Source organism: Cylas formicarius, unplaced genomic scaffold (genome assembly GCF_029955315.1).
Source record: "Cylas formicarius isolate icCylForm1 unplaced genomic scaffold, icCylForm1.1 PGA_scaffold_5__7_contigs__length_24384050, whole genome shotgun sequence".
Classification (NCBI taxonomy): Eukaryota; Metazoa; Arthropoda; class Insecta; order Coleoptera; family Brentidae; genus Cylas; species Cylas formicarius.
This window is the reverse complement of record NW_026844341.1, coordinates 17,251,770-17,264,199: the sequence shown is the minus strand read 5'-3', so window position 1 is coordinate 17,264,199 and position 12,430 is coordinate 17,251,770. Positions and strand designations below refer to the sequence as shown.

The 12,430-nt window shown below is 41.0% G+C and overlaps 1 protein-coding gene across 1 annotated transcript; it reads right to left on the bottom strand.

The window, feature by feature from the left end:
- Positions 1 to 4,889: 4,889 nt before the first annotated feature.
- On the bottom strand, positions 4,890 to 12,405 carry LOC132702253 (regulator of nonsense transcripts 1 homolog). The gene is made up of 8 exons (XM_060670787.1): positions 12,058 to 12,405; positions 11,132 to 11,973; positions 10,449 to 10,500; positions 10,278 to 10,396; positions 9,562 to 10,216; positions 7,366 to 8,581; positions 5,573 to 5,789; positions 4,890 to 5,505 (listed from the first exon to the last, which is right to left on the bottom strand). The coding sequence occupies exons 1-8, from the start codon at positions 12,235 to 12,237 to the stop codon at positions 5,460 to 5,462; spliced, it is 3,327 nt and encodes a 1,108-aa protein (XP_060526770.1). The 5' UTR covers positions 12,238 to 12,405; the 3' UTR covers positions 4,890 to 5,459.
- Positions 12,406 to 12,430: the final 25 nt, after the last annotated feature.

Sequence of the window (12,430 nt, the reverse complement as noted above, 5' to 3'; positions counted from 1 at the left end):
AGAATCGATTTGAAAGTACCATATCAACGTGTGTTACTTGTAAGACAAGTTTTACATTGACACAAAACATCACATTCATTTATTTTGGAACTGGAGTTTTATATTTATTTGAATTATTTACTTAATAACCAATATATTTTAAGATGAAACTTTCATAGAATGTTTTCAAAAGGTCCTCCTTGTATATGACACTCCTTGGCTGTAAAAATTACATCCGCCGTAACCCTTCCTAACATTTATTATAAAATTTGTACATTTCAGAATTTTCAATCACGCCGACTTGATGATCAATAGAAGCAAAGCCACTTAACTAATACCTATTTTGATTTTATAAAAATGTATTTACTTATTTGTTTTTTTTTCCTTCCTGTGAGCTTATTTTTATTTTGAAAATTGTAAAAAAAAAATGTAAAAAAAGTACCGGTTTTGAAAAGTTTTTGTTCCCAATATTTGAGAAAACTATGTTATCCTAAAAAATAATTGCAAATGCTATTTGCCATTTGATAAGTAAAGAAAAGTTTCATTTTACAATTTTTCTCTTGATCAGGTGACCCGGTAAATAGTATTTACGATAGTCACAGCCTCCTAGGCACAATTTTCAAAAATTAAATAGAAATTTAAAAAAACAAAAAAAAAAGAGAAAAACCGTCCTATCCTGAATCCAAAAATGCAAAAAAATATAGGTTCTGCCATTTAAAATTCGAAAGTTACTGTTATTTCCGCTCAAACCGGAACTGCAAATATTTACTACATATTGTCAAAAAATTGGACATTCAGCCTATTTCGGATCGCTATCTCAAACCGTTTGAAAGTTATAGAGTGTTACCACTTTCTTGTGTCACCCGGTATATAAACTCCTGGACAAAATTAATGCAAGCAACATCATAAACTTGAGACTTTTTTTATGCTATTTTTTTCTGAATTTATGATCCGACTTGAATATTTTTTTTGCATTATAATTTCATAGTTTTCGCTGATATGATAAAATGTTCATTTTCGATTTATACGGGGTGTAATAAAAATATTGTTTTTCCAAAAATGCGTGGTATACTAGCAACGGAAACATTAGAAGGTAGCTCCATCTTTGGCCAACTTTTTTTTTAGTTTGCTTCATTAGGTCTTTTATTGAAGAATATCCACCATTTTATAGCCTAACATGTTTTTATAGATTTTATGATTCAATACATTCATTGCTAAATGATTTCAAGTATAAGCTATCGAATTTTTCCGACATTTCAAACGACGTATCAATATCGGATACATTATTAGTTGTCTGTATAATGTCTGATCGATTTGATAAATGAAAACAAAATTGACGAGTTACTTTTTTAAAATAAAATAACTACAAATTTAAGATTACATGTAAGTTTATTAAAGACAATACTTTTTGGAAACGAGAGAAATGTGAAACCAAAAAAAAATCAAAAACAAAAAAATTTATGGATATTATAATGTTAATAGTGTATATACCCAGTTTTACTTTGAATCACTGTACTCATACGCCGTGGCATACTGGTTCTGTTATTACTGCATTCACCAATTGATTGTGGTTAACCGGTGGGTAGACGCTCTGTGGGATTTAAATCGGGACAGTGAGGTGGCCACTTCATCAATTCAATAGCTACAGAGTTCATGTAGTTTATAACTTGTCTAGCCACGTGAGCAGTAACTTTGCGCGCCAGTTGAAACATACTCCCTCCCAAAACAGGTATTGCGACTTGCAAATTTCTTTCCTGCTCTTCGCCAAACCACGTTCGCGCAGATCATCAACTCCAATGTTGGTAATTTCTGGCAAAACCCATTCTTGGAACTCTCTCCGGTTTTGATCAGTATGACAACGTTTATTTGACCTTTGTAAATTTAAAACACAACATCTGTTAACAAAAAAATATGGTGTTCACGATCTGGTGCTGAAATGGTTTGAAAACTATCTATCAAACCTTACTCAGGAAACAAGGCTTCTTGATTATACATCAATGAAAAAAGAAAATCAAGTTGCTGTACCCAGTAGGGGGACCGAATCTTTCCATTGTCTATATAGACGACATTGTACGACATTGGAAAAAGTGTAAAGTTCAACTATTTGCCTTTGCCTTGTTGTATTTAATGGGAGATAGTGTTAATAAGGTAGTACAAATCCTGAATGAGGAAATGGAAGTTTTGTATAAGTGGCTGATGCAAATATATGAATATAGAAAAAACAAAATGTATGATTATTAAAGGTAAATTTAACGCCTTACCAACTAAGAGTCGCACTGGCATATTTATAAATAACAATAGTATATTATGCAACAAGTGCGGTAAACGGCATTTGACTCACGAGTTTATTTGACACGAGCGAAGAGCAGCGGAGCGAGTTTTTAATAAACGAGTGACTTAAAAAGTTTATCGAACGTGTTGCATACTATACTTTTTCTGACCCTTAGTTTTTGGGTGGGTACATTTTCGCAAAACAACACGAATACATTCACTGACATGACCGTCAGAATTGACAAACGTCAAAATTCAAAGCGTGGGAAATATTTGCGAAAACATCCGATTGCTCCCACATCCGTATGGTAAAATCCCGAAGCGCCTCGGAATCATGGTAAACGAAACTGACGTGATAAAGTGGCGCTTCCCGCACACTAGGTCGATGGGTAATTAGGTATTTTAGAGACGGGAGTAGAAAAAAGAATAGAACAGACAGAAGAGTAAAATGGCAAAGAAAATCAAACTTCTGAAAATAATGAGCACATATCTTAGTGACTGGTCTAAACTAACAATATACATGATTCATTTAAAAGCAAATAATTGTGATATTTTCGTGGAGATGGCAATGGGCTTCCGCGTGCCTGTAAATTTGACCGCTAACCAAAGAATTCGTATGCCACAGAACAAAGAAAAGCAAAAAGCAGTGATGATGTGTTGGTTGCTGCACGCAAGGCGATTACGCATACTTCTTCGATTTTATGTTCTCCCATTAAGTCCGTCATTTGCCAATCATTTTAAGAATTTGAAAATTCCAATCGGCTCGCAAACGTGCTCCGAATTATTGAAGGCAGAATCGGAATCTGTGACATTCCACATACCTCTACTAAATATTTACAAGGTCTGCGGTGAGCATCCCGTTGACGTTCGCGTTTTTACCGCTCTTATTGCTGCGTTCCTGTCGCGCCGTGTCGTCAAGCAGTGCAAGTGCAATATCTAATTCGGCTTCTTAGATGTGAAAAACACGAACCGAAGCTCCACTTTAATTTTGATAACTGGATTAATTGAAACAATTCAATTACACGTTAGGTGCGTAGGTGGCGCGATCCATTGGCGAACTGAAACAGCCTCGGGAACTTTTTTCTTAATAATTAAAGTTTATTTATGGAATGATATTTATTTAATGATAAGCATGGACTTTATTAATGACATTTACCTGAGCGACAAAATTGGTGCGCCCTTGCGTTCGGGTGAAAATTGAAATAATTTTCTACCGTTGTATATTGAGTTGCATATACTTCGTTTTTACATCTCCTGCTCTTGCTGTCGCCCTGTTGTCAGAGCCTTCTGAGAGGCATTTAAAAAGAATTCGAGAAGCGTGAGAAATGTATGTGCCTTTCGATTCGAGACTCTCTTTTGTGTCCTGTTCTCCTGTGCAAAGGCGGAATCTAAAAATCAGTGCTCGGCGGATTACGCCACCTTGCCCGCGTGTCGTGTAAGGAAGAGAGAGAGGTGATTGCTTCAGTCCTGGTAAGTTTTTTTTGCACTTTTTTTCTGTTGAGGTGTTAAGCTCAAGATGGCGTCACGAAAATATTTAATTTAATTAATTTATCTGATATTTTCGGTAACAAAGGATCAAAATTGTTTAAATGATCAGAACGTTGAGTAACAGGCCAATTTGCGTTTAACAATTAGAATTATTCCGGAATATAACAAACGGAAAGTATTCCATGGTTATTGCGTCGCAAACAACTACTAACAATTTTCATATTTTGGTCAGTATTATTTTCTGGTTAGATGTCGCTTAGTTCAGAGAGCCGAAATTTTGAAATATAATTATTTGTGTTAAATGTGCATGGAAAACTTGTCATCATAGATGGTGCGCCACGATACTTATGTGTTTTGGATTATTTACTTTTTTTGAATTCGTACATCCATCGGATGAAAACAATCTATTGAAACATGAGATAGTAAGTACCAAAGGTACAATGCTAAACACACTCAGGCACAGTCGCATTTAATGTATCCACAGCCCCTAAGGTTACGACTAGAATTATGAAAAGTTTAGGATTGTAAAACCATCTCAGATTTAACCAAAACTCTTAACGTCGATTTTTATTTAATAGAAATAGTAATCCTTGTGACAACAACAAAACGTGTTTATGTGAAATTTTCACCACTGTCTCTCACAAACATTGGTTTGTAAACTTGTCAAAAGTTATTTCGAAATAATACCGGAAAAAGGACAATGAACAATCGCAGCTGATAATAACCATGATATTGTTGTCCAACACCGTATATGGCACTGGCAGTGTGTTGTTTTGAGTTGCGGGAGAAAGACTCTAATAAAATGTACTGGAAGTGCCCAAAACTTTAATTTCTTGTTCAGGTTATGCAGAAGTTTTTCAGATTAGATTAATATTTTTCCATGAAATTTTAGGTATGAAGTTTTTATTGTTTAGAATAAAAGGATTGAACACAGTAAAAAAAAATCTTAGTGGAGTTTATCAAAATAAAATTAGTAAAAAATATATCATACCATACTCAAATACAAATTTATGAGTCTTCATAAATCTCAACAGTGTTCCAAAATTGATTTCGAGGTCTATTCCAATTTTCAAGGTTTAGTTGGCTTTTTTTCTCGAATGGGAGCAAATTGGCAGGCGGGGAGAGTGGAAAATGAAAAGAACAAAGCGTTATATACTTTTTATTAATTAATAAGTGTTACCGCAAATAAAAGAAAACGCAGCATGGCAGAAAAACGTAAAAATTTCGAATAAATGAAAAAGTAACGAAATAAGAGTTAGCGCCCAATTAGCATGGTCATAACGTAAGAAGTAATAGAAAATATACTATAAACTACTGAGTTTATTGTGTAATAAGGGAGCTCAGGCTCCCTATTCCCGGACACCCTAAACAAAAAAAAAATGGAAGCTTAAACGAAAACAGCCCCGAGTGGGTCTCGCGTGCGCGGCGCCCCCTGGCATTCCGCTCGCGCGTTCGTCTCCCCCAACAACGTTCTTCTCTTGGACATCTCGGTTCGATCGTTTCTCGTTGATGTTGTTAACTGGCAATTTGACAGGCAGGTCGAATCTCGATCACTTTCGAATTTGTTTTTTGGTTTTGTGTGTAAGTGCGGTAGCGGTGGTATTACGCAGTACTACGCATCGATCTTGCTCTCTCTCTTTCTCGCTCTCTCTATTAATTTCTTACTGAGCCGCTTCCGCGTCTGCGGGTGCTGCCGCTGCCGCCCCCGGTTCATCTTCCAATCAGTATGGCTGCGAAAACTGCGCGCTGGGCTGATAAAACGCCGACCTGAAACGCGAGCACCCACCCCCGTTGTTTACTCGCACCTAACAAGCGCTGAGTAGTTTAAACGTACCGATCGCCCTGGTATGTCGAATCCTGCGAGAGTAGCCCGTCCATCTGCGACTGGTACTCGGCCATGTACAGGTCCTGGCTGAGTTCCGCCTGCGACAGGCCGGGCTGCGACAAGCTGAACCCGGGCTGGGAGAGCCCGGGCTGGGACATGCCGCCCTGCGTTAGCTGCAGGCTCTGGCTGAACGGTTGCGTCTGGTCTTGACTCAGCCCGCCCTTACCTAGACCCACATTCAAAAAATGTTCCTCTTAACAGCTGTATAAGATTTTTTCTATAGAAGTCACAGTGACCTATTGCTTTAAAATAATAGAGAGCCCCTTTCTGGAGAGAGTGTTTTTTTTAGGCAAACATTTACGTATAATTTTCACTCATTTGTTAATCAGTTTAGCAATAGGAAGGAGGTAGTGGCATGTTTAACCGTTGAAATTAGAAAGGCCCAAAGACAAAGTTTAAAACTTAAAATATATGCCTATTAAAGTAAATTTCTTTGAGAGACATATACATAACATAACAAAATTGATTGATTTAATTTCATTAAGAACTTCGGTACTGGATGTCCATCTAATAAGAATTTACTAAATAATTATATTAAAAAAAAAAGTTAAGTAAAATTAAAATAAATTTTAAAAGAGTTAAATATATTACTTGGTTTTTCCACAGTAACAGACAACAATGTTAAGAGAGACATATTCGAGAAATTAAATCTCTTGCGATAAATTCAACTTGGAAATGATACTTCTGCGTCTTGACAGAATACTTCCTTTTATCACGAATATAGTCAATAGCATTATCAAATCAATATTTGCTAAGACTTGGAAAATTTCTAAGGTTCTTCCATTACCTAAATGAGAGTATCACAACAATGGACGAATTAGGACCTATAAGCATCTTACCCCTATTTTCAAAAAAACTAGAAAAAATAATAAATCATTTAGATATATGTGAAGGATGGTCAAATAATGTTACTATTCCGTGTGGCTATCAATGGAAATACGTCGACAGTTTCATGCAGTCGTTTTTTACCATAATATAATTTTAAATATCTGCCCTCCATATCTCTTTAAAAAAATAAAATACCGAACTACTGTCCACACTTTGAAATTTCTTATTTCTTCTCCCCCCTATCGTAATGTATTGTTTGAAACATTTTCCTACAAATGGTATAATGTTGTTCCCAATAACGTAAAAAAATTGATGCCCACATCTTTTAGAAAAAATTATAGAACTTTTCTTATTAGTCAAAGATTAGCCGAAGTAGATTCCTATTAATACGATACTATAGTTTTTTTTTTTTAATTGTTTCCCAGTTCCTTTTTTTGCGATGTGGTTTTAGTTTATTTATGATAGATAAATGTATAATAAATGTATACAAAGTGCAAAAAATCAACATTTATTATTATTATTAGAAATATATGACTTTTTCATCAGGTTTTTGGCATGATCAGAATCACAGAACTTAAAGGTTCACTATAGTTTAGATTTGTTGGAATTTATATTTAGCGCATATTTTTCTGAGGGAGTCTTTATTCATTGCTTAATGAGACCGATGAAAATATTTTTTTTTAAATTAACAAAATTGTGGGTCATTAGCGTGTATAAAAAATAATACACCCAGATCTCTGTGACATTCCATACAGTACTTGACAAGAGTCTAAGAAATAGTCACCGTTCTGGTCCCTCTGTAACCTATCTATAAGTTGCGATTACTCAAAAGAAGGTAATGGTTTATGCTATCATCATAAGCTTCCATGATCTAACCTATTACATGGTACAGAAAAAAATTATATCACCCTTACCCTTCTGACGGGGCGGCATCTTGCGGGAGACGCGCGGGTTCTGCTGCTGCTGCTGTCGCGCCTGCAACGCCTGCTGATGCTGGTTATAGAAGCGGGGCGGGATGTGCGCCATATTCATAAACATGCCGACCGGCACGGGCAAGTTGAGACCGGCCTGCGCGCGTTCCGGCGCGATGTAACCGATCGGGTCGTGAGTACGTCCGAACATGTCCATCGCGACCGGCCGGTGGTTCGGCTGGAAAGCGTTACCGAACGGTCCTCCCGTGCCACCGTTCATCACCGACCCGGTTCTGTCATAAACGGAACCCGGTACCATGGCTTCGCGCGCGTCGAACATCGACGTCGACATAAAGTGCGATCCCGGGTTCTCCGCGTTGGTCAGCTTCTTCGGTTTCGCGAACTGAATGAGCGACTCCTTCATGTTGGTCAGCGGGCCCTCGACCAGCACCTTTTGCTCCTTGTAAAACGACAACAGGTGGTTCCAGAGCGGCTGCTTGGACAACACCTTCGGGTTACCGACGATGATGATGCCGTATTTGGCGCGGGTGAGGGCGACGTTGAGGCGTCGGGGGTCGTTTAGGAACCCGATACCCTGGTGCTCGTTGCTGCGCACGCACGACATGATGATGATGTCTTTTTCGCGACCCTGGAACGCGTCCACGCTCGCGATCTCGATCTCCTGGTAGAGTTTGCTGTGTAACGAGCCCTGGTACTGCATATATTGCACGAGATACGCGCGCTGGCCTTCATACGGCGTGATCACCCCTATCTGCTCGGGTTTGACGCCCGCGCGCAAAAACCGCGTAGCTATTTTTTCGACGTTGCTCGCCTCGGTGCGGTTCAGGTAGCTGGTACCGCTGCCCGCTATCTCCTCCTGGCCCTGGGTTACCAGGAAGAACATCGGACGGTCGGTGATGGGCCAAGGAAACTCGATCTTGGCCAGTTTTCGCTCCTCCGATCCCACCCCGTTTTGCAGACTGCCCTCGTAGAAGAAATTCGACGGGAATCGAGATAGTTCGGGGTGCATGCGGTACTGCACCTCTAGGCGGAAAGGCCTGATGCCCAATACGACGAGCCGCTCGAACAGCGACTGAGACAGGCCCGCACGCGCCGCCTTTTTGCACATCACCACCGGGCCTAGTTGGCAGTGGTCGCCCACCAAAATCAGCTGTTTTACTCCGAGCACCACCGGCACCATGCACTCCGGCTCAGTCGCCTGAAAGAAAATAAGAACGCAAGAAGTCAAAGCGGGACCTCCAGCTCGCAAGACCAAACCAAAAAAATATATATATCGCGAAAGTGAGACGCATCAGTCCTAGAAGAACCTCTTCAGCTACAAAAATAACTATGACTCTGCAGAAGAAAATTTAAAGGGTCAAGAAAAAAATATAGCTTGCAGGTCTAAAACGCAAGTTCAATTCGTTCCTAGAAGTACCCCTGTATTAAAAAGTGGCGAACCATCAAAGGAACCTTCGAAATAATGACACGCGTCGATGTTACAGCGTCTGGACGAAAACTCGAGCAATTTTTAAGATCTTCACATTCTTCTTGTGTCTGTGTCTTATATGTGATCATTTTGTCTCAGTATCGTTGTTTAACATTATTAGCATTAACATTGTTTTCATCATATTCCTCAGCGTAACGACGTTCAGTTGCTAGTGATTATAGTAGGATCAAGTGGATACAAGACTGCTGCTCGAAAACCGCTTAAGATGTTCTCTGGGCCAAACTTTGGACAGTGTTTTGCCAAAACGAGATTTGTTCGAACGACGATCTGGAAGTGTCTAACCCAACCAAAACCTGGGAACATTTTGGTCCTACTGATGTTGAAATGATCTATAAACCGGTTTATCTAAAGTCTGCAGTTCATGCGTGTTGTTAGATGGCAAGCAGAACAGTCTCGAGGTTATAGACGTGCAAATTTCACGGTATTTCTTTGGGATGCGGAATTCAGATAAGTTGGTAGAAACAACGTATCGTTGTCGTTGCGTGGGTTTCGAGTTTTGGCTGGTGGGCCTTGTTTGCCGCAGCAGCTATTGAGCCGAACACTTCCTTGGTTCGCAAGGGTGTTATGTTACGAGGTTCAGTCTGGACCCGGCTTAAGCTATTAAAATAAATAGGGCACGCGAGAGAAAGAAAGTAAAGTCGATAAGACGAAATTTAGCCCTCCGGCTCGCAGGACCAGATTTTACAAACCTGCATACTCTCGTCGATCAAAATCGAGTGGAATTTAAGGCGGACAAGTCGCGGATCGCCGGCCCCCACGCATGTGCAGCATATCACGTCCGCCGCTTCGAGCAGCTCCTTCTCCGCGAGTTTTTTTAGCATGCGGTACCGCTTCTCGTCGACCGACGACAACTCGCCCGTCTCGTCCTTCAGCTGCTGGAGCTTCTGCAGCTCGGTGTTGCCTTCCATTTTGCGGATCTGATTGTGCAGAGCGAGGAAACTAACCGGCGAATCGATTGCCTCGCGCGATTTCGCGCACAGACGCACCACCTTCAGGTCGGTCTTGTGGATCTTCTCGGTAAGCTGATCGACGGCGGTGTTGCTAGGAGCGCACACCAGCACCGGTCCACCGTTCTGCTTGACCAACTGGTAGACTATGGTCGCGGAAGTGACCGTTTTACCGGTGCCCGGCGGACCCTGGATCAGGGAGAGGGGCCGCTGGAGCGCATGCTTGACTGCGTACACCTGGGAACGGTTCAGGTCGGGAAGGTTGGGGGCGGAGAAATGTTTGGGGAGGTGGCATCGGAACAGCACCTCTTCGACCTCGTGGCCGAGGAGACGGTGATAGATGTACGCGGAGACGGAGGCGTCGTCGACCGCGAACTTGCGCAGAGCGAGCTGCATCCTGCAATCGCGTTTTACCACAAAAATTATCACTTTTAATTTGAATTTGTACGGTCGATTACCGATCGAAGCTGGTGCTCTTCCATATGAAATCGACGACGAAGTTACTATTGCAGTCGGTAGGCGCACCCGCCCCATTTTTCAGCTCTATCCCGATATCCTCGCCGTAGTTATCGGGCACCTAAAACGAGGTCAGTGTAGAGCTCGCCCCGTTGGATGGGGTCGTTACTTACCTTGATGACGTGGCCCACTCCCGCCCACGACTTGTGCATTTCGCCCACGTATCTGCAACAATAAATAACAATATAGCATAAAATGATCCTAATTTAAAAGCCATTGGAAATCCTTTTAATGCAACCCGTTTGAGAGCAAAGGGTTGACAATATAGAGAGGCTTAAAAAAAGAATTTTACAAAAACAAAAAAAGATCTAGAAAGTGGTTTTGCAGCGATTTTCATAGGTGAATGGAGCCAGTATGAAAGTTCAAGAAATAAAAATGTATATAGTTAATTAAAAAAATTAGTGGCGCACATTTGTTTTGTTTTTTAGCTGGTCACTCTGTATCAACATATGTCTTGTTGTAAAATAAAACCTATTAAAGTTTGGCAGTATACCTTTTTGACAAATACTAATACTCATAAGTTCCCTAATAAGTTCCCATAATATCAGCATTAGGCGAGGCATCTCTAATACCTATATGAGCAACTCTGAGTGACTAATTTTTTTTATTTTTTGTAAAATATTTACCTATTAAGATTCTAGCAAAATCTTTTTTTATTTTATTGGCCCTATGAAATTAAATTAATAAATTTAGCAGATATTTGATTCTTGGAGTTTTTCCAAACAATTTTTTCTCAATCATTTGGATTTTACATTTTCTTTCTTACTCCGTTATGATAAAGGAGACATCATCCTACCGTAGTCTAAGCTCATCTCCATGCATCAGCTTCATATCCCCGTCGGTTTTCGCCAATGTAAAATAAGCGATGGTCTTCTTGTTCAGCCCGACATCCCACCTGACTTCGATATTTTCCTGGGTCTGGGACTCCTTCAGCCTCTTGTCATAATCCGCCTCGAGCTTAACCAGCGGTCCAAAAATATTCTGATACTGGTAACCGTCTTCATACCTCAACAAAACTTGCTGAGGTTCTTCGTCTACCCCAGGCTTTTCCAAATCCTGAAAAGTGGCGTCCACATTCTCTTTCCACAGCTCCTCAAGTTTGTTGATCTGTTGTGCAGTTATCTGGCGTGCTCGCAGTTGTTCTTGTTCAGACGGTATCTTTACGAGCCACGTAAGGAAGCAACGATCCGCTATGAGCGGCTTCCACTGGTCCTGTTCCCAGTTCATGTCCTTGAGCGAATTCTGGGCAGCGCAGGGTTGTCGGCAAAGCAACACCACCACCGAGTCTGCCTTGGCCGGTATAAAACCCAACACGAACACGTTTCTCACCCCACAACTGTAACACTCGAGAACGGTCTCACCCAGAGGTCCGTCCTTATGTAGGGTGACCTCCTTGTGCTTGGCGCGCACCAAGTGATTAATGATGTGGCTTCCCGACGTGTTGCCGCGCCCATTACAAAACCACTTCTTGCAAATATTGCACATGACCACACAATTGGGCTCGTGGATGCCGCAATACTTGCACGCGAAATCGGGCAATTCTTTGCTGTTGTAGAACTCTTCATCTTCTTCTTCAAATTGTAACTCGCCAAGGGCCGCTGTCGCTGAAGCGATCTTGTTCACGATGCCGGTGTTGATCTAGAGACGCGAAAACACAATCAATATCGACGTTAGGAGACATTAATAGGAAGCAAAGTCCTTTGGCCATGACTGCAAACTAACCTGTACTCCGGCCACTTTGGGGCCCGCGTGGTCGTGCTGCGAGGCCTGCGTCTGCGAGGGTATTGTGAAATCCGTAAAGTCGCATTCGGAACCCTGGGTGTCGGCCCCAATTAGATCGGCCTCTTCTGTATCCAAAAACGTGAGCGTTTGAGAACTAGGCCCGTACGCGTCGACGCTCATTTTTTTGCCTTGGTTTCTCTGGTACACCTCGGGTGATTATCCGGTAGGAGATGCGAATTGCACGCTTCCGTCGATTCTTCGCACGGAATATCGAAAACAAAAACGCCAACGTTAAGGGTCTTTGAAATTTCGCTGTCGCGATAATACGATAACGGCCGCCATGTCGGATTTGGCCAGTCATTTGTTTTGTGCG

What these genes read in the sequence shown, in the direction of transcription:
- LOC132702253 (XM_060670787.1), bottom strand. Translation starts at nt 12,237, where the DNA reads ATGAGCGTCGACGCGTACGGGCCTAGTTCTCAAACGCTCACGTTTTTG. An exon ending in AAGAGCACCAGCTTCGATCG is followed by an intron (nt 10,217 to 10,277) that starts GTAATCGACCGT and finishes ACGCGATTGCAG; the next exon opens with GATGCAGCTCGCTCTGCGCA. An exon ending in TCGACATACCAGGGCGATCG is followed by an intron (nt 5,506 to 5,572) that starts GTACGTTTAAAC and finishes CTCGCGTTTCAG; the next exon opens with GTCGGCGTTTTATCAGCCCA.